This window comes from Brienomyrus brachyistius, unplaced genomic scaffold (genome assembly GCF_023856365.1).
Source record: "Brienomyrus brachyistius isolate T26 unplaced genomic scaffold, BBRACH_0.4 scaffold58, whole genome shotgun sequence".
Classification (NCBI taxonomy): Eukaryota; Metazoa; Chordata; class Actinopteri; order Osteoglossiformes; family Mormyridae; genus Brienomyrus; species Brienomyrus brachyistius.
Window position 1 is genome coordinate 470462 of NW_026042333.1, and position 26632 is coordinate 497093.

At 54.4% G+C, this 26632-nt stretch overlaps 1 protein-coding gene and 1 long non-coding RNA gene across 2 annotated transcripts; one reads left to right on the forward strand and one right to left on the reverse strand.

Moving 5' to 3' along the window:
• Window positions 1-680: 680 nt before the first annotated feature.
• LOC125724926 (forkhead box protein O1-A-like) lies at window positions 681-25370 on the forward strand. Its single transcript, XM_049001403.1, is given in 4 exon segments — window positions 681-2360; window positions 2362-2833; window positions 20750-20941; window positions 21141-25370. Coding segments are annotated over 4 exon segments (1932 nt in total). The 5' UTR covers window positions 681-2247; the 3' UTR covers window positions 22296-25370.
• Window positions 25371-25787: 417 nt separating this feature from the next.
• On the reverse strand, window positions 25788-26354 carry LOC125724950 (uncharacterized). Its single transcript, XR_007387262.1, has 3 exons — window positions 26180-26354; window positions 26053-26098; window positions 25788-25884 (listed from the first exon to the last, which is right to left on the reverse strand). It is a non-coding gene; the product is annotated as an uncharacterized LOC125724950 (long non-coding RNA).
• Window positions 26355-26632: the final 278 nt, after the last annotated feature.

The window sequence follows — 26632 nt, forward strand, 5'->3', positions numbered from 1 at the left end:
CTTTTCTTAGCTTGATTCGGATAGCTTCGTTCTGTCGGGTAGATACATCTGTCTTTTATTAAACTGGAAAAAATGCTGCCAAGAGCGCACGATTAAACACAATTAAGCAAAAAACAAGGCAGTTACCTGTTTTGTAGTTTTTTTTAATGGGTTCATGCTTGGCATAGGATCTATTGGTCACGTGTTCGGTGCAGTTTCGAAACGACGGTGAAATAAGACGTTAGCTGCTTCGAAAAACTTAACACAAAACCAGGCAACGTAACATACACCCTGGACGCGTTAAATCAACCCTGTCATTTACAAAAATTACGCCGGATTTTTTGAATGCTATTCACTTGGATTATCTTTGCCTTACACGGGACAGTTTGCTTTACATGAAAGGTATGTCACTCATGCCGGTGAACGTGAAGATAAAAATAGGTCTACAATTTCCATACAGTCGTAGTCTAAAAACAAACCAGTAAAACGGCCTAATGCGGATTAGAATAGTCGGCTATACGCTGTACTGGCTGACCGCACAAAACTGAAAGCGAAGTTGTTTTCCCGTGGCCGTAATTTAACTATAATGCAACGACTGTCTGGCTCGGCAGAGAGTTTTATAGACAATTCCTAAAACTGTCCACAAGCGACGCGTTTTTAAATCCCTCTCCAGTGGATGTCCCTACTTCAGACTCCCGGGGGGGGGGGGGGGGGTGCAGTTAAGGGTAACCCTATAAGCGCTTATAAAGATATTGTAGGTACACGCCAAAATCATAATGTCCACAAATAATAAACGCTGCGGTCCACGCAAACTACAATGGGTCACTCGGAGCGCCACACCTAGACACGCCTGTGGGATGGTCAGAAATTACCCTTCCAACTCAACCATCTCCTGGCACAGAAAGCAGACTGTCTATAAAATACTTGCGGGCAGACACCCAAACTAAAAGTATTTGCATTTTGGTTTGATCCCATTTATTTCCAAGTGTCACTTACTCTGTCTTATTCCGTCATTTCAACTCATGTAAACAAACCGTTCCACTACTTTTGGTGTGTGAGGAGAGTAAAAGACGTTAATTTCTTACAAATTCAGATACAATATGGCAACTATTACACATTACACAGGAATCGTGTCGACACTTTTCTGTTAATAATCTTTTAGACCACTGTTTTAAAACACCTGATTTACTCTCAGCTGTTTGATACTCTGTGTCAGTACTTTCACACACCATTACCTTTCGTTTATACCTAAAATTTATCAGGTAATTAGAGGAATAGGAGGAATAAGAGAGGTCCATTCCTTCCCGTGTCCTCTGTTTTAAAGCAGATATTCAGATTCAAACGGACATTACAGGCGATCAGCATTATTGGAGAACTGGAACAAACTGAATCGCAGTCCCTCCGGTAGCTGTGCCACATAAAAGTAAGAATAATGCATGTTCCGCTGGGGAGGATTGTTGTCAGAAGACAAACAAAGAGGTTTTTTAAAAAATGCGTTTATTATCGAAATTATTCTGGAATTTCCTAGATTCAGCATTTAAAGTCTTTTTAGCGAGTGTTTACTAACACGGTTAACATATTACACAACCAGTATTAGCACGCTTTAGGTTTTTTTCTTCTCGTTTAGAAAAGCCCCCACCTCCCAGTTTTCTAACTTTTAAATCATCCGCTCCATCTCTTTCCGACAAAACAACCCCCGCGTACGTTCAAAGAGTCACTTATGGCCCCGACACAAGTTAGTTATTAGCGGCAAAAGAAAATATCTGAGAAATGTGGGACAGTCAGAGTAGTAATGAAAGAAAGAAAAAAAGGGGGGGGTGGAAAAGTGGAACATCGGTGTTTACCTTGTAGATGCTCGCACGCTATTGGCCGACGCGCCTGTCCGTCAGGGGCGGGGGCGGGGCCGTGCGGCTCGCGGTGATCCCAGTCACCCCGCGGTGCCGAGCCTCCGGCTGACATTCGGCACGCTGCCACTGCGGGGGACGCGCACAATCCGGACCGCGCACTGCTCAACCCGGGACCGGCAAACGCCAGTGAGGGGTTGCCGGAAGACGCAGGGGGGATCCGCTCAAGCGTCCTGAAGTTTACCGGCGTGTTGTTTCATTTTGTACTGTGACTAAAAGCTCCATGTAGAAGTTTATGAAGTGACGAACTTTCCTATTACCTTCCCTGATCTTTTCTTTATTATTACTTTATTGCCTGTTTTTTTTTTGTTGCGACTTCGGAGATCTATGCGACTTCTGGCTTTCCGTTGCATTTGCTTTTAAGATGGCAGAAGCCCCGCCGCAGCGGCAGCTCGTCGAGATCGACCCGGAGTTCGAGCCACTTTCGCGTCCCCGTTCCTGCACCTGGCCGCTTCCTCGGCCGGAGTTCATTGACCCCGGCCGGCGGCTCTAACACATCCTCACCGGCCCCGTCCGTCAAGCAGGAGCCGGGGGGCACTGTCGATTACATCAACAACCTCAGCTTGCTGGAAGAGACTGAAGATTACCCAGAGCAGAAGCCTCTCTCCTTATGCAATGATTACCAGTGCCAGGAGCAAAACTGCATTCACCAGCACACACATCAGCATCAACAGCAGCACCAGGGTTCCCAGGTGCCGCACCAGCAACAGGTGCCGGTGCTGTCCTCCCCCGTCGGCTCGGCTTCCTCTGTGGCTGCCGCCGCACAGAGGAAGAGCAGCTCGTCCCGCCGCAATGCCTGGGGAAATATGTCATACGCCGACCTGATCACCAAGGCCATCGAGAGCTCTCCGGAGAAGCGGCTGACGCTGTCGCAGATCTACGACTGGATGGTGAAGAGTGTCCCTTACTTTAAAGACAAGGGGGACAGCAACAGTTCGGCCGGCTGGAAGGTGAGAGCCGCTCATCTAACGGCCGCCGGTGCGCTTCACAGCTTCAGTATTTGCATGCAGTCTCCCCCCCCCCCCCCCCCCCCCACCCGTCATTAAGTGCCCTTTTTAACCACCCAAAGTTAGATGTGGATAATTAACAAAAAACATACAAGTGTCAGCCGTAAGTGAACGCTGCCAGACACCTGGTTAACAAGTTATTTTAGAAGATGCTGCTCTTTGGGGATCGGATTTGTGGTTTTTCGGTTTATTTGCAAAACCTCACAGGTTATTATTATTTTTTTCTGCATGTGTGAGAAACTGATCTATTTTTTGTTGTTTCATTAAAACGCCGTGTGTGTGTGTGTATGTATATATATATATATATATATATATATATGCGCGCAAGCGGGTTTATATCCTAACTCAACAGACACGTACACGATTGGACTTGAGTTTATTGCAGCTGAAATAAGTGGCTTTGGGCTTGAACGAGGGGGTGGTCTGGGACTGGGACACAGATGGGGGGGTGACCATGTGGTACGGGCAGCTGTGCACAGATACCGCGTAATTGCGCACGATTGCTCTGATCTATCGATTACGGTTTACTCATTATCTGTAAGCAAGAGTTATTTACTCCGTCCGCTGAGCCGACAATCTCTCTCTCTCTGCTTCTGCAGAGGGGTTCGCTCCCCAGTGCGGTTCGCTGGGCACATGCTGGGCACGGGAGACTTGAGACAACAAACCCGACTGACGCGCGTGTATAACGGGACCTCACGGGTGCCTCGCACGCCGCTCAGTGCCTCCTCTTCTTCTCTGGAAAGTAATGACAATAAGAAAAAAAATGCACATTATCTACTTTTTGCAAAAAATGTCCACGAGTGTAAATGAATATGGGATTTATACATAACTTCAAAATGTTTTTGATAAGCTACACAATAAAAGCTACAGTATTTTAGGTTGTAGGTTTAGTTAAAGAGGTTTGGCGCCGGAGCCATAGTTCGGCGCTGAACCGGCGGGTTTATATTTGCCGTATTATTTACACGGTTAAACATTAAACGCCGGAGCTGCAGGCAGGGAGACGGGGGTTGAGTGCGTTGTGTTCCCGCCTAATGTCCCTTGTGGACTGCCGGCTGCCAGCCGTGCAAACTGTTAAAGACGCCGGCGCAGTTAAACGTCTAACGTGGTAAATGTGAGATAGCATGGAGGAGGTACGTGCACTTGAATCTCGGCGGAAACACAAATGTGTCATAGGTGAGCGGGGTAGGGGATAGACGCGTAAGTGTGGTGTTCATGTCGGTGTGTGGTTTACTCAAAAAACGGCTAAACCGGTTTGAATTGTCGGGTTTTGCATGGAGGATGTGTTTCATTAAACTGGCATCTCGCAGAAGTGCCTCAGAACCGAAAATACAGATTTCCCCCCGAATCAGATTATTATTCGGGGAGGGACGGCTGCCTGGCGTTCTTTGAAGGTGTTTTCCGCACCCGGCCGGCGAGGAGAGTGATGAAGTGCTACTGTCCCCTGTCTGCGGCGCCCTAGCACGCTCCGCCGGGGTCTCCGCTGCAGGATGTTAAGGGGAGCAGACGATGTGCGGACAGTGCAACAGGGGGATTATTGCCGAATTGATGCAACAATTACAATATATGTAGCTGAAATATTTTATGGAACAGGAACTCCAGCCAGCCTGAAGAGAGATAAAAACACGTCAGGGGTGGAAGTGAAAACACTTAAACGTGGGCAGGAATCCATTATGAGACTAATTAGGCTCTATTAGCGCGCCGGGTGCCGGCTGGTTCCGTGGGAGCCGGCTGGTTCCGTGGGAGCCGCGCGCCCCCCGTGGCGATTAGGGGGCGACTCCCCTCCCACGCGCAGGGCGTCGCGTGCCGCTCGCTTTCAGTCCTCGTGAAGGGCGCGTGGCGGCGTTTAAACACGACGCGCGCTCGGCTTTCATCGCCACCCGAACAACACCGAAGCTGCAGCGCATCCCGGTCGCCCTGCTTAGCAGAACGGGGACATTTTCGGAAGGGCAGTCCAAATGAAGGTGCTGCGCTGCTCAACGTGTTCCATGGTGAGCTTTAATTGGCAGGTAGGAGTTCGTGGCCAGGGGTTTATTTGCAACCACCTGTAATCATATGACCACTCCTTTCGGGATTTAAAAGGTATCCTGAAAATCCCTGCTGGCCCCTTGGGTGTCTGGGTGACTTAGTGACTTAGAGGACAATTACAGGGCCTGGGGGGCACTGGCTACCTTCTCAGGTAAGTCTCCCTCCATCAATGTTCTTTTTGACCCCCCCAACTGCCCTCTGTGATGCCGTTCCTCATGAACAGGAGCATGACAGCGGTTGAAGCCGCATCTGAAAATAGCTGTAGGATTATGCGTAATTAGCAAGGCGCTGTGTCACGGTCTGTGCACGAGGCGTGACGTCATGGGGGCCACATTCCTGGCGGTTGTGGGATGTTCCGCCGTCCTGGTAGTGTCTGCGTCCCCAGTGGGCGTGGCGGGATTCCGCTGTCTGTCACTGTGGGTAACAAGGTGCCAGCGTCCTTGACGATGGGGATGTGTGGGTGTGGGGGGGTAATCGTGCCGGTGAGATTTGCAGGTGCCAGAGGCTTCAAAGGGAAGTCTGGGGGGGGGGGGGGGTGGTCTCAATGTTTCCATGGTTACTGGGGACAACAGGAAGGAGCCTGCCTGCCTTTGACCCTTCACCCCAGATCATGTGGCGTGTGTAAAATGGCCCCTTCCTTCACTCCCCCTGTACTCTGTGTCCAGGCTTCAATGCCCAGCTTGCGGATGCTCCGGGTGGTTTTACTCCTCCTCCCTCCCTGTCCTGGCCCTTGGCAGGAGGTGAGAGGGAGTCTCTCCGCTCCCCGCATGTGCTGATGTCATGAATCCGTCACGTGACCTGTAATAAAATGTGATCCCACACTGGATTGGCGTCTTACGACTTGCTAAGGGGACTGGCCAGCACGCGTAGTGGGAGGGGGGAGGCTGCTGTGTTAGTCTCTAGTGGCCCCCCCCCCCCCCCCCCCCCCGCTCCCTCCCACTGGTTCCAGGGTGACCTCATTGGCACAGTGCCCATCCTGGGTGGCATACTGCCTCTTTTCTTGGCCTTGGAGGGGGTAGGGTTTGTGTGCGTGTGTGTCACACTTAAAGGTAAAGGATGTCCTCTCTTAGGGCACAGGGGGTCCTGGTGCCCTTCTTCTTCCTGGGTATGTATGTGTGTAGTGTGTGTGTGTGACGTCTGTGTGTAGTTGCTGTGTGTATGGTGTGTGTGTGTGTATTCTGTGTGAGGTTGTGCCTTAGCGGTAATCACTGTGCCGCTGCAGCACTTTGCCCCTGATCCCTGATTTGTCCCTGGCGGTGCTGCCTGTTCTCCCCGCTGGATTGAACCTGCTAGCTAATTGACGAGAAGATAATGGCCCCAGGAACCAGGACTGTAACCAAGGCAGGGGGTTCCCTCCCTGGCGAGGGGTGGGGGGTGTCATTCTGGTGATGTAGTCAGTCTCACGCAGCCGCATGAAAAGCACGCCACTGGTGGTGGGGGGGAGGCCTTTTGGTACAGTGCTTCGACAGGGTGGGGGGGATTGTGGGGTGGGTTAGAGCCTGGAGAAGAGCCTGGAGCTGGCAAAAGGTTTTGGCTGAGCAGTTTTGAACCCAAAAGGACAAAACAACAACACAGCATGTACACACGCTCACAGGCACAGAGACGGATCCGCTCACAGGCACAGAGACGGATCCGCTCACAGGCACAGAGACGGATCCGCTCACAGGCACAGAGACGGATCCGCTCACAGGCACAGAGACGGATCCGCTCACACGCACAGAGACGGATCCGCTCACACGCACAGAGACGGATCCGCTCACACGCACAGAGACGGATCCGCTCACACGCACAGACGGATCCACTCACACGCACAGAGACGGATCCGCTCGCATCCACAGATATGCCGTGTTTGGATTCTTGGTGACGGGGGTCTGCACTGGATTCGTGTCCTCTGTGTCTGTCCTCTGTGTCTGTGGTAAATATTTAAAGATCAGCTTTGATTCCTCCCCATGAACTCTGTCACCTGATCGGGGGCGGCAAGGGGCGGCTTTGAAGTCCCCGATCAATCCTACTCCTGCCTTCTGGGGACAAGCGATATGCGGGTCGCCCCCCCTGGCCCCAAAAATACACTTCCTGAGCCTCAGGACCAATTCGAAGCCCCTGCAGGGGGTGCTAGAGAGCGACATGGGCCAGCTGGGGGTGACAGCCAGCCGGTCCTCTCCCAGGTGTCATTTGACAGCCTGTGTGCCCCCCCAGAGCCAAAGGAGGGGATGCAGGATTGACTTAGGACCGTGAAGCTGGCGGTTCAGACCCCGGATTGGGACGGCCATCGCCCCCTTCAGGATGCCGCTGCAATCCACCAACAGGCTCAGTAAACAGCCTGTTACCATGTCTGACGCACCAGACTGCTGGGTGTGTCTCAGCTCACGCCCCGGTCAGCTGCGCCATGCCGCACCACGTTCCCACTCCACTGACTCACCTTTTTTGTTGTCATTTCTTCTTTGGGTTGCTCATGGGTCAGGCTTTGTTTAGGTCCGTTAGTCATGCGTGGCTATTGGGTTCTGTCTCGGGTTCAGTCTCGGGCTGGGTTCTGTCTCAGCTCGTACTGTGGTGGTTTGCTGTCTGCCTGTCTGTCTGCCTGTCTGTCTGTCATTGTCTTTTCAGTGTCTGTCTGTCATTCCGTCTGTGTGCGTTGGTGTCTTTGTCTTTCTGTCTGTCCCTCTGTCTGTTTGTGTTTGTCTCTGTCTGTCTCTCTCGTTCTGTCTGTCCCTGCCTGTCTGTTTGTGTTTGTCTCTGTCTCTCTCGTTCTGTCTGTCCCTGCCTGTCTATTTTTCTCAGACCAGCTGGGTTCAGCTTTCGTCTCATTGATCTGGCCCAGTAGTACATGCAGTGTAAGGGGTGATATGTCTGGTGTTTGGGGGGGGTGTATTTTACTGTTGGTAGTATGACTGGTGTTTTTCAGTGTGTGGGGTGTAGCTACGCTTTCCCAGGAACGCCAGGAATTCTGGCCCAGCCAAGCATCCCGGCTATATTCCACTGGCCGGCCCCCTCTCTTAAAGCTGCTCGGATCTGCCTGGATCTTTCCGGGATCAAAGTGGAATTTCGTATACTCACCACGGTACCCCGCGAGCGGGATTGCAGTGCACAGCGTCACGGTCTGGCACGCTGGCCTCCAGGAGGGTGCAGGGTATTATTTCCATCAGTGCGCCTGTGGGCCTGGTCCCCCTGCCTGCCCCCCCCCCCCCCCAGCTCGCGTGCTGTGGCGCGAGCCAATGTGTATGTGTGTTGAGTTCAACCGAGGCGATCCTCTCACTGAGTTGTGTAACAAGAAAAAAAAACCGTTTACTGGAATGGGAACGCTGTGGGCCAAAGTCTGCACCGCCTGTGAGTCAGCGGAACTCCGTGGCGGGCGGTGAGGGGGGGGGGGCATCCAGTGATCCATGGATACAACCCGAGCCTTGTTATTAACCTCCCGCCCCCCACCTTCCCCGCTCCACGCACACAGACAGAGAGAGACAGACACACTGTGCCCAGATCCAAAAAGGTCTGTTTAAAATATGCCCCCCCCCTTTGAATTTGGCTGGGGGGAGGCGGGGGGTTTCTGATTGAAGCATTTTGTTTTGCTCCTTTCTGAAGCAGGCGACGGCTGTAGACAGAAAATCCCACAATTACGTTGGGCTCTGAGGTCTGCGCCTTTGTATGTGTTGGTAAACAGCAAGGAGGGGGCGGGCCTTTTGGTTACGAGCTGTATGACGTCATGGAAGGGGGGGCATGCCAGCATGTCTAAATTCTTCGAGAACTCATCGCTCTTTCCATGAGGGGGGGGGGGGGCGGGGGTTATTTTTATGCTCAAAAGTTAGTTGAGAGGCTCCTCGCCCACTACACAATAACAGGAGGCCGACCAAAACACTCTCTTTTTTTTGGTGGGGGGGCAGCAGGGAAATACATCACACATCCTCCATTCCAGGGCTGTGAACACACTTCCTGCATTCACTGCCTCCCACATTTCCGCAGCGGACGACCCCCCCCCCCCGCCCCCTTCAGCGCTGGACATGAGCATCAGCTTTCTGTTGTGTTTCGCTTTTTCTGCTTTTTTTTGTTTGGGGGGAGGAGGGCGCAGCTCTGACTGGCTGACATGCACTTGATCTCCCCAGAAATGGGGATAATGGGGGGCGGAGATAGGCTGCCGCCCCCCCAGGGGAACCTCCGGCTTGTGTTGGCCCATGGCGGGGAGTGGGGGCTGAATTGCAGGTCCCCACTCCAGAGACTCGCGCCGAGGGGCATCGACAGTCGTGATCCCCGTAGGGTTACAATGATATTCGACTAGCAGGGGGAGCCATATCATGGGATAAACCTTCAAGGGAAGGGAGCGCGGGGGCGTGGGGGGGCACCACAAGTGACAAGTGAGCTGCCTGGCCGCCCCCACAGCTCTGTTGCCCCCACGCCCTGCACTTAGATTGCACATCCGTACCCCACCAGGATGGGGTTTATTCCCTGTCACTTTCATAGAGACCACCACCCCGCCCAAAGTAGCATCGCTGATGCCCGGACGTCAGCGGCAGACATGGGGGTACCTCAAGGTGCTTACCCTCACCCCCTTCCTCCTGCTAACCACGGGGAACTGGAACCAGTAAAACTTGTGCTGGCTTCCAGCTCGGCGTGTTAGAAAAGCGTCCATCTGCAGATAAAAACAGATAGAAAATGGGGGGGGTGGGGGGTTAGCCTGAAATTGTGTCATGTCGGCTCCCAGGGGAAAATCAGAAGTTATTTTTGCTCTTTCCTGTAAAAAACACCCCCCCCCAAAGTGAGCCATGATAAACTTCCTGCCCTGCGGCTGGAAAACAGAGCTGTCTGCTAGTGTCCCCTCCTGTGAAACGCAGGGAAGCCCAGAGGGGGGCACCCCGCCCCCCCCAGCGTCAGGCGCTGATGGGTTCTCCTCTGTGGGGCCGACCGGGGGCAGGATGGAGGGCATGGTGACACCGTTCTGGGCTGCGTGCAGAGTGCCCACCCCCTGCGCCCCCACGCTACGGCGATGGCAGTGCGTAACCGCAGGTGTTGGCAGCACCAGGGCGGTTGCACAATCCGTGCCCTGGAATGATTAACCACAGTGGCTGGCAGGCTGGCGGGGAATTACGGCGCACGCACATACAGACACATGCGTGGGGGGGGGGTGGGAGTCACGCCGCAGGAATGCGCTGCCCTGGCAGGCCCGCGTCTGCCCAAGATCCCGAAGCGGAGTGCCCATGCCAGACGGAGTGGGATTCCCTCCGGCGTGGGCATCATGTTTACCCTCTGGCATACCAGGGGAAACGCTACCGTGTTCACCCAGGCTGGCTGTGGAGGGCGCTGTGCAGCCTTGGGGAGGGGGGGGGGGGTCACAGTTCTTGTCAACTGTTTTTTTCCGGGTTTTATGGCACCAGTTCAGCTCCTTCTGCGCCGTCCCAGCTGGGACATCAGCCTAGAAACTTCCACGTCCTCGATGGTGACGCTTCTTCCTGTCACCTGGCGGAGGCCGGGAGTCAGCGCTGATGGCTGCAGGCCGCTTGATCGCGGCAAAGCGTGTGAGCTTCGGTGTTTCCGTGGTTACACGGGTGCTGTTACACCCTGCGCTGGCACTGCATCTCTGGGGGGGGGGGATTCAACAATGGCAGCTCCTGTCCCCCCATTTGTTTACAGATTCTACATGTGGCCCTCCTGTGCCCCCTCTCCCCGCCGGGGGCCGTGTTTACCCCCCGAGCCAGCTGGGTGTTCTGCCCGTTTGCCCCCCCCCCCCCCCCCCCCCAACACCCGGCCGTTGTCGTGACAGCGGCACCTCAAGCAACTTCTTACTGGAACTCGCTGTTTTTCTCAATGGACTGTGACCTGTGAGCACCCACACGTGCGCCCCCACGCCCCCTTCCGCCCTGTGGGCGTGGCCTCCTGCTGGATCCTGCAGGAAGTCTTACCTCCTCTAAAAACGGCTTAATTCAGTCTGTCACCACACTGGCGGTGAGCTTGTGTACTGATCATTCAGATGTACATTTAATTTAAAATGATGGTTCATAAAAATAAGGCTAGTTAAAGTAGAACTTAAAAGCACAAAATCCACATGATGATTCCTGATAGTGTGTGACTTTTCCTTCACATAACCTTACATGAACAGCCTCCCAAGTGTTTTTAAGTGTTATTCCTGCAATAGAAGCGAAATAATCTGTGAAATCACCCCACGCTTTGCCTCGCTCTCATCAGGGTTTCGTCTGTCTCCTTATCTATGTCTCTGAGCCATTACACTTGTCCGGGGCCTCTGTGCACATAGAGCAGTGATCTGTGATGTCACTTCCTGTTGTCACTCTCAGGCTGCGCTGATGCAAAAGTGGAGGGAAATTTTGCCACTACTGACTATCTGTAGTTACGCCATGGCCACATTCTGCAACAGCCCCCCCCCCCCCCCGGTTCACTGGATCTCTCTCTCTCTCTCTCTCTCTCTCCCTCCCTCTCTCTCTTCATCTCTCCCACGCACTCTGCCACTCTTCACACCCTAAAAACGGTCTGTTTCGGGCTGGCATCTTCACCACATTATAGCGGTGGCGCCTCCACTGTCTTGTTTTTAATCTCCTTCATACTTCAGCTGAACTCGGGTGGCTCAGGACACCGTAAACCGAGCAGCGCCGTCACCCCCCCCGTTATCGGGGCTCACCGCTCTCGCATGTAGCCTCCATGTCAGTGGTCTCCTGAGTCACCTGCCGTTAAATAGGCACCTGGCTGAAGGGGGAGATGTGAAACGAAACTGAATCTGGATGGATGGATGCTGTATTCACTGATTTATTGCCTCTATGTCCCCGCTTTTGACGTAGGGCATGCCGGCAGGGCGTGAGCTGAAGGTGTGGGCAGATTTGGGGGCATCATGAAGTGAGGAAGGCAGAAAGGGTGGGACTCGGGCAGTTGGGGCGGGGTCAGAGGTCACAGGCGAGCTGGTCCGAGCAGTTTGGGGCAGTGTGTCTCACTGTGTGGGGTTCAGCACAAGCCCCACATGTACACTGATACTCGCAGCCAGAGTGCATCTAGGGTAACCCACATAGGACCCCCTCCCCCATTTCCTGTCTCCATCTCATCTTGGGTGGGGCTCTTCCTCACGGCCCTGCTGCCTCTCACCTGGGCTCACTGACAGCTTCCTGCTGCTGAGAATCGCTAACATAAATCTGTGTGTCTGTGCATGTGTGCTGCCTTGCTCCGCCTTGCTCCGACTGACTGCCCGCAATCTGTAGGTGCGGAAGCGGCATTCTCGTGACCCCCTTCGCATGAGCAGACCTGCCCCTACCTCATCCGCCATTGGGCGAGAGGGAAAGGTCACGCCACAGGTACTTCCTGTCACCGGGTGGTGGCTCTGTGTGCCCGGGACAGCTGTGATCTCTTTCATCAGACGGCGGTCCCCCACCTCCAGTAACTCGCTGTTATTCCCATTAATTTGCGTGTGGTCTGTGTCTGTCTGCATGTGGCTCTGGTCTCAGTCAGCTTCATTTTCATTTTTGCTTTTCATTTGTAACTTCTCCTCCCATCCTCCAGGGCGGCGACATAGAGGAACAGGAGAGTAGCCAGCTCGGCATCGCAGCGCAGTGCAGTGGGGGCACAGGATGGCTTCCACTGCCCCTTATATTTATTTTTTCAGCATGTTTTTTTTTTGTCTTTTGATTAGGAAGTGAAAAAAATTTCTTGCCTCCCCCTCCCCTGCCGTGCTTACGTGGGGGCTCCAGTCTGCTGGCAGGTGGGGGGGGCGGGGGATCGCTATCAGCGCCAGCCAGGACTTCCTGCGCGGACACAATGACGCAGGAAGTCAGCTAACAGCGCGGACTCTGGGCCCCTGGCCGATGACCCCAGGATCGCACATACACAGGCCCGGCCAAATCTCAGCGAGGGCTGAAACGCAGCCAACCCGCCGGGCATCAGCCAGAAGGTCAGGGAGGCATTTCCGGCCCGTTTCTGCTCGGCCCCGGGGTCATTACGACGGTCGCAGCCCGCTTGGCGTGAGTCGGGGAAAAGCTGAGGGATGGAGGGAGGGAGACGGAGAGAGAAAAAAGAGGGAGAGTTAGCCCTCCGTGGCCTGTTTCATTCTCTTTCTGATCCCGGGGGCCCCTTGGACATGCTGACCTGAGGAACTGGCCTGTGCTCCCCCTGCTGGCCACTTAGGGGTGAGCGCCTGTCCTGCCCCCTGCGGGATCCGACCGTATTGATTCGCTGCCATTTCCGTGCCAGCATCTGCGTCCCCTTGACGGGTTTCCTGCACTCGATAAGCGTGCAGCGGGACTGTCTGGGAGGCACCCCCCCCCGACCCCGTCCCCGGGTCACGGTGGCAATCAGATTTCCTCAAACCCTCCGATACAGACGCTGCTCAGTGTCTGCATGTCTGTGTGTGTGTGAGTGGCTGAGATCAGCATGGGTCAGTGAGCCTGCCGGCCTGCAGTTGTCTGATGTCAGCTAGGGGGCGCTGGTGAGCACCTGTTGTGGGGGGTTGCCATGTTGTTGAGTTATGATTTTTTTCCCCCCTTTTTTAATACACAGATGGCACTGCCCCCAACTCTTCTCCTCTGCTCATCTTCTTCGAATCTACCTCGATAGGTAGCCTTACCCTATCAAAACGTGTGGAACTTGAGCTGAATGCATCTTTGGGGGGGAGGAGCAATTAGCTGACTGGCTCGTGTGGCTTCTCTGTGAGTCATGTGACCTGCACAGGTGCGTTTGTCATCGGCGTGAAGCGTAGAAAAACAAGAAAGGCATCGCAGGAAGCTCGCTGTGGGACGCGGTCACCCCCCCCCCCACCCCAGCCGAGCCCACACTGTATCTGTGCCGATATCTGTGAAGATTCACCGTCCCTGTGTTCCTCAGTGTGTGTCTGTGTCTGTGCGCAATCGCGCTCCCCCCAGCCGCACTGTTATATGTGTCAGAGGTCACTGTGGCCACAGGGAGCCGCTGTGCTGTGGGGTGGGCGGAGGCGCCCCCTGCAGGCGACCTGAGCTGACCTCGGCAAAGCAAGTGGACCATCCTGTCCTACCCAGCATGCCTTAAACTTCCGGCCTCCTGTTTGTGGCGGTTGGAGGGCCCTGCACGCCCCATCTGTCACACACCCACAGCTGTGTTTATAGCTGCTCCTCCCTGGGGGGGCCTGAGGACTTAGCGATCAGTTGTGGTATTGGGGGTGGATCCCTGTCGCGTGTGCATCATGCCATTTGCCAGGTCCAGGCAGGGGGGGGGGGGGGGCTGAGAAGCAGGGGGACCTGCACACTTATGATGGGAGGGGTCCTATTCAATCCGGGGGCCCCCACAGGGTGTGTGTCTCAGGGTGATGGTAGCAGCGTTTGCATCCTTCTGCGTTTCTGCCTCGTCCAGCCCGGGCAAGTCAGAGTTGCTCCAACGTCGTGCTGCGTCAGCTCTGACTCACGACGCCTGTCGCCACGGCGACTGTAATGCGGTCCATGGCCCTGCGGGACGTCTGTGTCACCCCAGGGGGCCGTGTGGGCCCATGAGTCGCTGTCCGCCTCCTCAATCGCTCTTCATCCTCCTCCTCACTGTCCGGCCCCTCCTCATTCATTGCCCATACTCCTCCTCCTCTCCGCGGTGTCAGCTTTTCACTCGGCCGTCGAGGGGATCCCCACGATGGTGCAGAGGTGCACGTTTGCGGTGTGGGCGACCTTTTAGCGAGATGCTCAGGCGCGACTCGTCAAACAGAAATCGGAGAGGCGGGACGGAGTGGGGGGGGGGGGGGGGGGGGCTAGGCTGCTCTGCACCATCACTGCAGTGCTGTGCTGCATGCATCCGCTCCGGCTGCAGCCTTCCTGTGCACGACAAGTTTTGCTTTGCTCCTGTCCTGGTCGCCCGCAGTGATGCTCCGTCTGTCCCAGGATCTTCTCCTCCTATAAACTCAGTCTCTTCTGTAAGGATACACACACAGACCCCCCCGCCCCCCTCCACCCCTCGCACTAAATGTCTGCAGTTTTGCAGGTTTTTCCTTTTCTTTTCTCTGCCTTTTCTAAATCCGCATCTGAAATGTCAAAGTGATTTTTCTTTTTCGGTGCCGATTTGTCTTTCCGCCGATTATATGTGAATAGCTGCCACCCTCGGGCCCGACCGCAGTGAGGGACTCGCTTCCTGTACTATGCACCTCAGTCTGCAGGGCGGCAAGAGCAAGACAGTGAGAGAGAGGGTGGGGGAGAGAGAGAGAGTGAAAGGCATTGGCCCTTGGATTCTGGTAGTGACCCATCCCCCTCACAAACATGTGTCCCCTTTACCACTATGGAGTATGTTGAGGGGGCTAATTTGATGTGAATATGGCCACCAGCCCCCCTACACCAAATGCTACCTCTGAGGATGTTGGGGGGCAGGGGTGGGTGTCATCAAAGGGCTTTAAAGCTGTGTGGCCGCCACCCACTGGTGAGGGGGGGGACTGCATACCTGGGGGCCATTAGTACAGAGTATATTAATGTGTCCCTCCTACACCTGTGCTCTCTGCTGCCCCCTGTGCCTGTGGAGGACTCAGGTCAGTGGGATGGGGGTACTGCTCCCTTTGCACGGGGATGTATAGGTGTGTTTAGAATTTCTCAATGCAGTATGTGTACACTTCCCCACCCCCCGCCATTCCCCGAGGGCCTGCCAGCGGTCTGGCTTTGCGCCCTTCCCCAGCATCGCGGCTCACCCCCCCCCCACCACTACATCGGGAATTTCCCTGTTTGGTGCTTTTTTTTTTTTTTATTAATGTTTTTTTTTTTTTTTCAAATAGTCACTTTTTCCTGTTTTCCCCCCTCTGGAAAGTGCTTGTCTAGACTGACCCTCCTCCCTGCCCTGCCTCCCACCCCTGCTGCGGGGGTGGGGGGGGTGAGCATGATGTGATTGGGCCCTGCACTGTGCTGTCAGCCGGCTCTGTCCTGCGGGGTGGGCAGAAGTCCATCCCATTGCCTCTCCTGCAGCCTCCATCCATCATGCCTTTCCTCTGTTCCTTCTCTTTCTCTCTCTCTGTCCCCTCCCCTCTCTGTCCCCTCCCCTCTCTGTCCCCTCCCCTCTCTGTCCCCTCCCCTCTCTTTCCCCGAACTTGGGAATGGGGGAGTGATCTTTTCTTTGACCTTTTTTCCGTTCAGTTTCGTTCAGACAGGTTTCAACAGCCCCACCTGGAGGCTGTGTTTGTCCTCTGTGCTCGTTAAGGTGCCCACCAGTAGGAGGCGCTGTGACCTTCTTGGCTGATCCTTGCTATTGCAGTTTCCTGGTTGGCCTGTGTGTGATACTGCACTCGTCATGGCCCGGTTCTGCTGGATGTACCTGATTTGGGCTAGCAGTGGAAGAGGTATTTGATACCTCCAGGGCATGACGGCGCCCTCTGGTGCTTGAGGTCTCGCCCTGCATTCTTACTGTCCCTCATTGTCTCCAATGCAGTTCGACTGTTAAATAGTATAATAATTGACATCTTAGCCTATAAGTGTGCTGGGTCTTAGCCTTGGCGGGTCAAGCGCCCCCTGGTGATTCACACAAGGCTGGGTAAATTTCAGTTAAGGCTGCTGCTTCCGAAGTGTCCTACCCGAACAGTGGGACCGGACCAGCCCCACACACCCGAGAGCCCAGCTGCGAGTGGGTGAGACAGCCTTGGGGAGGCGGGTGACTCAGTGCCCAGGCATCCCGGCCGTGAGTCACTGTGCCTGGCAATGCGGTGGATGGGCTTGGAATGACCCGGAAGTGAATGGGGTGCTCATTCAAACGGGTGTGGCTTTAGTGCCTGTACATCTGCAAGGGGGTGGGGTTCCTGCGTTATTACCCCCGATCCGACGTGGGGTTCCCGCGTTATTACCCCCTGATCCGACGTGGGGTTTCCGCATTATTACCCCCTGATCCGACGTGGGGTGCCATCCATCCATCCATCCATCCATCATCTTCCGCTTAATCCGGGGTCGGGTCGCGGGGGCAGCAGTCTCAGCAGGGAAGCCCAGACTTCCCTCTCCCCAGCCACTTCATCCAGCTACTCTGGGGGGATCCCGAGGCGTTCCCAGGCCAGCCGGGAGACATAGTCTCTCCAGCGTGTCCTGGGTCTTCCCCGGGGTCTCCTCCCAGTGGGACATGCCCGGAACACCTCCCCAGGGAGGCGTCCCGGAGGCATCCTAATCAGATGCCCGAGCCACCTCATCTGGCTCCTCTCGATGCGGAGGAGCAGCAGCTCTACTCTGAGTCCCTCCCGAATGACTGAACTCCTCACCCTATCTCTAAGGGAGAGCCCAGCCACCCTGCGGAGGAAACTCATTTCGGCCGCTTGCACCCGCGATCTCGTTCTTTCGGTCACTACCCATAGCTCATGACCATAGGTGAGGGTAGGAACGTAGATTGACTGGTAAATCGAGAGCTTTGCCTTTTGGCTCAGCTCTCTCTTCACCATGACAGACCGATGCAGCGCCCGCATGACTGCTGACGCCGCACCGATCCGCCTGTCGACCTCCCGCTCCATCGTTCCCCCACTCGTGAACAAGATCCCGAGATACTTAAACTCCTCCAATTGGGGGAGGACCCCATCCCCAACCCGGAGAGAGCATTCTACCCTTTTCCGGCTGAGAACCATGGTCTCGGATTTGGAGGTGCTGATTCTCATCCCAGCCGCTTCAGACTCGGCTGCGAACTGCTCCAGTGAGAGCTGAAGGTCACGGTCCGATGAGGCCAACAGAACCACATCATCTGCAAAAAGCAGAGACCTAATCCTGAGGTCACTGAACCGGACACCCTCAATGCCCTGGCTGCGCCTAGAAATTCTGTCCATTAAAGCTATGAACTGAATCAGTGACAAAGGGCAGCCCTGACGGAGTCCAACCCTCACCGGAAACGAGTCCGACTTATTGCCGCCCATGCGGACCAGGCTCTGGCAACGATCATACAGGGACTGAACCGCCCTTAAAAGGAAGCCCGGTACCCCATACTCCCGGAGCACTCCCCACAGGACTCCCCGAGGGACACGGTCGAATGCCCTCTCCAAGTCCACAAAACACATGTAGACTGGTCGGGCAAACTCCCATGAACCCTCCAAAACCCTGCTGAGAGTATAGAGCTGGTCCACTGTTCCACGGCCAGGGCGAAAACCACACTGCTCTTCCTGAATCCGTGGTTCGACAATCCGGCAGACCCTCCTCTCCAGGACCCCCGAATAGACCTTACCAGGAAGGCTGAGGAGTGTGATCCCCCTATAGTTGGAGCACACCCTCCGGTCCCCCTTCTTAAACAGAGGGACCACCACCCTGGTCTGCCAGTCCAGAGGCACTGCCCCCGATGTCCACGCGATGCCGCAGATGCGTGTCAGCCAGGACAGCCCCACAGCATCCAGAGCCTTGAGGAACTCCGGGCGATTCTCATCCACCCCCGGGGCCCGGCCACCGAGGAGCTTTTTGACCACCTCAGTGACCTCCGCCCTAGAAATAGGTGAGTCCACCCCCAAGTCCCCACACTCTGCTTCCATATCGGAAGGCGTGTCGGTGGGATTGAGGAGGTCTTCGAAGTATTCCTTCCACCGACCCAAAACGTCCCGAGTTGAGGTCAGCAGCGCACCATCCCCACCATAAATAGTGTTGATGCTGCACCGCTTTCTCGCCCGGAGCCGCCGGATGGTGGACCAGAATCTCCTGGAAGCCGTCTGGAAGTCATTCTCCATGGTCTCGCCAAACTCCTCCCACACCCGAGTTTTTTGCCTCAGCAACCGCCAAAGCCGCATCCCGCTTGGCCTGCCGGTAGCTGTCAGCTGCGTCTGGAGTCCTACAGGCCAAAAAAGCCCGATAGGACTCCTTCTTTAGCTTGACGGCATCCCTTACCACCGCTGTCCACCAGCAGGTTCGGGGATTGCCGCCGCGACAGGCACCGACCACCTTACGGCCGCAGCTCCGGTCAGCTGCCTCCACAATGGAGGCACGGAACATGGCCCATTTGGACTCAATGTCCTCCGCCTCCCCCGGGATATGGGAGAAGTTCTGCCGGAGGTAGGAGTTGAAACTCTCCCTGACAGGGGATTCCGCCAGACATTCCCAGCAGACCCTCACTATATGCTTGGGCCTGCCAGGCCTGGCCGGCTTCCTCCCCCACCAGCGGAGCCAACCCACCACCAGGTAGTGATCGGTTGACAGCTCCGCCCCTCTCTTCACCCGAGTGTCCAAGACACTAGAGCTAGCTTCTGTAGCCGAGGATTGGACCACCAAGGTCCCTGCCTTTGGCCGCCGCCCAGATCACATCGCACCTGACCCCTATGGCCCCTCCCATGGGTGGTGAGCCCATTGGAGGAGGGGCCCACGTGCCTTGTTCGGGCTGTGCCCGACCAGGCCCCATGGGTGTAGGCCTGGTCACCAGGCGCTCGCCATCGAGTCCCACCCCCAGGCCTGGCTCCAGGGGGGGGGCCAAGTGACCCGCGTCCGGGCAAGGGAAATCGTGGTTCCAAAATTGTTCTCTTCATAGGGGTTTTCTGAGCCGCACTTCGTCTGGTTCCTCACCCAGGACCTGTTTGCCTTGGGTGACCCTACAAGGGGCATAAAGCCCCAGACAACATAGCTCCTGAGATCACTGGAACACGCAAACCTCTTCACCACGATAAGGTGTCGGCTCCAGGAGAGAGTGGGGTTCCCACATTATTACCCCCAAACTTCAATCTTTGCCAAATGGGAGTGGCAGCACTTTTGTCAGTTGCTTTCCTGATTATTAAGGCTGTTTTCACAGTAGTGCTGCTTTCCATGCCTTTCTATTTTTATGCCCTTAGATGTAATGGGGGGGGGGGGGGCACGTGCTGTGTGTGTTTGCAAGGAGGTAGGGACCAGAAATTGAAATGCAGTTTCTTTTCACCTCTCTTTTCTTTTCTCCTTTTTTCTGACACCATCTATGAGTGTGTAACACTCTATTTATTCATGGGAGGGGGCATGGTGTGGAGCACCCTGACCTACATCGCTAATAGCTGATTGGCCGATATTGGTTGAGGGGAGGGGTCACCATGGGTGAGAGTGATGTAACAGAAAAACACCCGCACAGCACTGGCTGTGCTTTTACTGTAGATAACAGGAAGGGTGGGGCTGTGCTGCCCTGATTGTGAGGCAAGAACCTCAGCAGGAAGGGGGGGGGGAGTTGTCTCATAAAAACTAGTATTTAACACATCTAGACAGGGGAAAGTTTCAAAAGACAGTGTTTATTTTGTGAGGACTGCATTGTGTACTTTTTTAAGGACACACACGAGAATCTTACCGACCAATCTACAAACACAGCGATGCACAGAAATACCAGTGACAGTCCAACACGGGAGGGTTTTTCCTCAGTGTGTCAGAGTTTCTGCTCCGCCCACGGGGCTGGCAGTCTGCAGACTGGCTGTTCGCACTTCACGGGTCAATAGTTCACGCGACGCTTTTCAGTTTCTTTCCCAGGGGATGGTGGAAAAACTGGTGAAATTTTAAAAAGGTTGTTCCCTGACCCCTAGAAAGGAAAGAGATCGAGGAGTATGATAAAGGTGGATAAATGAGTGGAGATAAAAGCGACATGTGAAAGTGTTTGACTGCGATGAGGCCTGGGGTGGGGTCTGGTGGTTAGGGGCTGCTGTGAGGGGGTGGGTGGGGAGAACAAGCCTGGGAACTTTAGCCCGTGGCAGATTTTATTTAGGGGGGGGGGGTCTTCTTCAGCCGTGTTCTCAGCAGCTTTAGAGAGTCACCTGCAGCGTTTCCACCGTGTCTCGCGAGCAGATCCTTTCCTGGCGGCCTCAATCTTGGTTTCCTCCTCATTCAATGTCTCTCGCTGTTTTCGTTCGTGTTCCAGTTCGCTGCCGCCAGTGTTATCAGCCTGTCCAGAATAGCGGGTTTGAAATCCAGCCTCCTGCAAAGCCTTCGGTTTTGGTTCAGGGTCTCTTCAGGCCTGACGGGTCGCCTCTCTCCCCTCCCCATCCAGAACTCCATCCGGCACAACCTGTCGCTGCACAGCCGCTTCGTGCGCGTCCAGAACGAGGGCACGGGGAAGAGCTCCTGGTGGATGCTGAACCCGGAGGGTGGCAAGAGCGGCAAGTCGCCCCGCCGGCGTGCTGCATCCATGGATAACAACAGCAAGTTCGCCAAAAGCCGCGGGCGCGCCGCCAAGAAGAAGGTCCGCCTCCGCGCCTCCCCTTCCTCCTCCCCTCCCCCACCCGGAACACACACTTCCTTACCCAACATCCTTTGCTCTGTGGCATTAACACCCTACTTAGCTGTCGCTTTCCTGCGGGCTTGCACACTCCCATGGTGCTCCCCACTCTCAATGGGTATGCCGCCACCGCCGAGGCCTAACCCCCCTCTCCCTGCTGCAGGTGTCCCACCAGGGCCGTGATGGGGGCCCCGACAGCCCGGCTCCACCCTTCTCAAAGTGGCCTGGCAGTCCCAACTCGCACAGCGCCGATGACTTCGAGGCGTGGACCGCCTTCCGGCCGCGCACCAGCTCCAACGCCAGCACGCTGAGCGGCCGCCTCTCGCCCTTCCTGGCTGAGCCGGACGAGGTGGCCGATGGTGGCGATGTGCATCTGGGCTATGCGGCCGGTCCCGGGCCCAAGATGGGTGCCACGCTGCCCAGCCTGTCAGAGGTGACAGGCTCGCTGGGTCCCCATGGCTCCGAGGACATCATGGATAACCTGCTGGACAACCTCAACCTGGTGTCTCCCAAGGCACCGTCAGGGGTTGGGGTGGGCGCCAGCGGTGGTCCCACCCATTCCTCTCCCTCGCCGATGATGCAGGCCGCTGCCTCTGGCTATCCAGTCTACAGCACCCCCAGCAGGGCACCCCTGCCAACGCAGGACTACCGTAAGTGCCTGTATGGCCAGGCGGCGGCGCTGGCGGAGCCCAAGCAGGCCTACGGCTCCTTCCTGAACCAGTACTGCTCACCGGGGCTCCTGAAGGAGCTGCTGGCTGCGGATGCCGACCCCCGAAGTGGTGACCTCATGCCGTCAGTGGATACAGTGGTGACACAGCTATCCGGCGGCAGCGCGGGGGGGCGTCTCCATCCGGGCTACGGTGGCCAGGTACAGAACCCCCACCCTCACACTGTTCATGGGCAGGGCCCCCCCACCTCAGTGGCCCTGAATGGCCGTGGCCCCCACCCCCACCCTCACCCCCATCCCCACCTGCTGGCCCATGGGAAGCAACACACCCAGCTGGTCCACGCCCACACGGCGCCCCCTGCAGGCCTGCTGTCCAGCTACAGCGGCATAAGCAGTAACGGCTACGGCCGTCCAAGCCTGCTGCCCCCCCACCACCAGCACCACCCACACGTGCACCCCCACCCCCACGAGAAGCTGCCCAGCGACCTGGATGGCATGTTCGTGGAGCGCTTCGAGTGCGACATGGAGTCTGTGCTGCACGACGCGCTCATGGACGGCGAGTCGCTGGATTTCAACTTCGACGGCGTGGCGGCGCCACAGGGCTTCCCGCACGGCGTCAAGACCACCACGCACAGCTGGGTGTCGGGCTAGGGAGTGTGTCAGCTGTGTGTCCATCAGCCGAACTCAAGACCATACGTAGCTGGCCCTGTTAGAATGAGCTTGGGCAGCTATTGCGCCCCCTACAGTGTAGTGCTTAGTAAGGGGTCTGGCCCCCCGCTATTCATGTTCAGCTGGCTCTGGGATTTGGCACACGCCCCTTTAACGCGCCTGCCCCTTTAACGCGCCTGCCCCTTTAACGCGCCTGCCCCTTTAACGCGCCTGCCCCTTTAACGTGCAAGTGCAACCAGAAGAATAAATAAGTCACGTGCATCAGGAAGTGGATCACGGTCCACAGTCTAAATGCATCTTTGTTCAAAACAGAAGGAAAAATTCCTCCCATCCTACTCCCGTCCGATCTGGCAGCGGGAGAGACTTTCCCATCATGCATGATTCAGGCCACTTGAGATAAAGCTGCCACCCACCCCCTCCCCACCCGGCAGCATCACCAAGGGGTTTATTTATGCCACAGAGCACTTTTCGGCGTGCAACAAGTGCCTCTCCGATATCACGAGCTCAGCTGCAGATGCACAGACACACACAGATAGATGCAGGGGTGCAGGTGGACATGCGATAACGGACACACACAGACACACACCAGCTCAAGGTCACTGCCTCATTTTCTTAATTGCGCTTCGTTCCGTGATGCTCGTATTTATCGATTTTTAACTGACAAAAGGTGTACAGCATCCAGGATATTTTATTTTTATCATGTACAGCGAGTTTATGAAATTGGAGTAAAAAAAAAAAAGTCCTTTCTTTTAGAAAACTGGATTTGATTTAAAGTTTATACAGGATTGATGTTTGCTGTGACGTTTGAAGGTCCGTCACGCACACAGTGCATAACTTGCTACATTTACTGTAAATATGCGTATAATGAATATATTTTTAAATGGCAAAAAATGTCAAATTCTTATTTACCTTTCTTTTGTCTGTATTTAATTTTGCAATTCTGTATATAATATGTATCCATACTCAACGTCATAACAGTCGGAGAGCAGTAGGTGGCGCAGCCATTAAGGAGCCGGACTTGTGAACAGCAGAAGGGCTGAGATGTTGCACTCTGTGGTGCTCAGATATCCGTGTTATGCGAGTGCAAATATAAAAATGTATGTAAATCGGGAGCCTGAAGTCAGTCTGTTCCACACGCCACACAGGCCCGTCATGTGGCTGCTAGGTGGCCCTCGATTGGCCCTGTGGTCCTATCTGAGGGAGATGTGTATATATGAATATGCACTGTTTATGGTTTTCTGCAAAGGTTTTGAAGAAGTGTTGGTTTGATCAGGCCAGGTGCAGCTGGTTGGACGACGTACCTGTTCATCATCTGAATTGGTTTTGAGGTGCGGGGTCGTGACCCTAGTTAGCCCCGCCCCCTGGCCCTTGCCCGGCGAATCATGGACTCCCTCTCAGAGCAGCTGCCCGACTAGTGACACAAATCAGTGCAGACAGGTAGACATGAGGACGGACTCCCCTTTTGCTCTCCACCACATGGCCCACTCTTAGTGGTTCGGAGATGGGGTGTCATTTTAGGTATAGCTCAGAGAAATACTCCTTTTCCATACTCCTGACTTTCAGGTGGGTGGCGTAGCGCTTACACAACGTGCATTATGGGATGTGGGTGCAGGCGAGGGTAATGCGAGGCTCGTAATGGATTTAAAAGTCCGACTCTTTGTCCTGAACAGAGAGGCAGCAGCAGCGTTTTCTGCCTGGTTCGCTAAATACCGGAAAGTGTTACCTAATCTAATTGCAGCTTGTACATCGCCTTTTTGAAGTGTTACTTTTGTTCGGTGTCTTTTTATAATTTTTTTTCTAAATAACGCATAACATGTGATGCTCCTTGATAGGAAAGAATCCGGTAAACATATCGGCACTTTGCGATTCCAGTCCCCTCACCCAGGACAGACACGGAGCCACAGTGTGCCCCCCCCCCCCAACACACATAACTTCTCATTCATTACTTGTATGTAAACCAACAAGTTTTGAAGGGATCAGTTACTGTTCGTATCAGCTAATATTTCTGCTTGACACGTGAATATAGCCGTTTATCTGGTTATCCATCATGCCCTTGCAGGTTTAACAGTTTTTACTGTTAGGCAAAGCCCCGTTCTCTTGGGAACGAGAGATTTAGTGTGAGAATCTTATATCCCTATAGAGTAAGACCCGCATTAGCTGGTGGGTGGGTGGGGCTTGAGCGTGGGTGTGGCCAGTCAATTATAATCAGCCAGTCAGCAGCAGGAAATTACTGCAGTAAGCCAATCAGATCCATGTTCTCAGAAAACTATAAGTGATTGTTATTTTTGTGAATTGTGATTATGGTCCAAACTATGCATTCTTGTTTTAAGCTTATGTTGTACTACAGAATCATGGATGTTTAATGTCACAGATCTTTTAAAATCATTATATGAGAAAAAGATGAAGTATTTAGATTTGAGATGATGCCATGATTAAATGTTCTGTGTTTTTTTTTTGGTTAACTGACACTGCTATCTTTATATTTACGTTAGTTTACACAAAATGACAGATGAAGTTAATGCTTTATGTCAGTGAGAGGTGCTCAAGTTTCCTCCCTGCTGGACCAACTTTAATCTTTTTAACAAGAATTTTAGATACTTCGCTTCTATTCTGTACCTCTCCATTGATAGAGAGCATTGAAGAAAGAAGTTTCTTAACCCATGTATGCAGAGTAATTCTAGCTTTGCTATCTGCCTGTAAATTTGTTGGAGTACGGCTGTTCCTACATGTGGTATACGTACACATTCCCCACGCGTGTACCAGGATACCTCAGCATCTTTGATCGTGTTCGCTCCTTTTGGACCAATTGGCACTCCGCGAAGAAGAATGCCACTCCCCCGAGAGTGATGCGAAAACTCGCCCGGGCGATTCCACACAGAGGCTTTAGGACATTCTGGATCTTCGGAAGTGCCTGACAGATTTCTCAGAACGGAGACTGTCACACTCACGGACGCACACACACTCCCAGAAATGGTGTAAAATGTGTGCTGGGATCCCCATTCCTGTCATTGCTGTATGCAGCTATATGTGTACATAAATGATGTTATAGAAAATGTGGCTTACAGAGTCTGTCTCATTATCGTCGTGTGTTATTTGACTGTTTTTTTTTTTTTTTCTGGAGGGGGTGGGGGTGGTGGTGTTGGGTTCGACTGAAATTCCCAACCCAGTTCCTTTATCTATGACAAGTCCACGATTAAAATTATGTCGACGTTGCAGACTCATGCACACTGGGTGCATCCCAGGTGATGGCAGAGATGGGGGCCAGTTACCCTCCCCCCCGAGACTCGCCCTGAGATCGGATCAATTGTTTCTGTAGACATTTCCTGAGCTCTGTGCAAAAAGCCATGTAATTATCGCTCTGAAGATGAGGGGAACTCGCCGGCTCCCCCAGGACAACCCCCCCTCACTGATGCCCCCTCCCTCCATCCCACTGGGGCAGGTTACAGATTTGTATTCTGCCTGAAACATGCTTACAGCTGAATCTTTCACTCTGTCCCTGGTTCATCCATCCAGTGAGCAGTGGAGGATGCTTCATGCTGGGCGGACCGACCCTCAGCCTCCCACTCGGCACCTGGGCAATAGAGGCACCTCATCAGTGTAAAACCCAACCCTCTAACAGCAGGATCCCGTATCCAAAGAGCACCCCCACCTCGTTCACCTTCCTCCCAGTCCACCCTGTTTAAAACCCCTCAGCTGAACTTTTGAACTTCACGAGGGTCAACCTGCTCACAAAACTCACCTTCCTGAATCGTTTTTGTTGCATTTCATCCTTTGCTTCTTTTTCACTATAAGATCATGTTAGAGCTTATTACTCAAAAACGCATGGTGGTAGTTCAGTATATCCACGGTGAAGTTCAGTCCGTTACCCTTTTTGTCAAATTCTTGCCGCAGATCCTTTTGCTTTCTGGTTTGCACCTCCCAGTCCGGCACAGATGCTGGTCACACCCCCCCCCCAGCTCCTGCCAGGGTGTGGCTCTCCTCATGTGATTTGCAGTCCCGTCTTGGACAATGTGCTTGTAGCTTTTACAATGTTCCTCTCACTACTTCTCTTGGTTATCCTCTAATTTCTCGTTTGGGCCCAGTCCCAGTCTGGGGAGGGGGGGGAGCATCTGGTCTCGAGACATCAGAAGTGGGCCCTTACGGTGCCCAATCAGAACGTGCCACACATGGTTATCTTGCCAGGCAATGACATCTAGGTGGGTGACGTGGGGGGGGGCGGCATCATGTAACCACAGAAACCTGAAGCGTTTACAATGCCTTAGCCTGAAGTTGATGTGTTTATGGGATGTTTTTGTCCCATGGAGACTCTGGGAAACAGC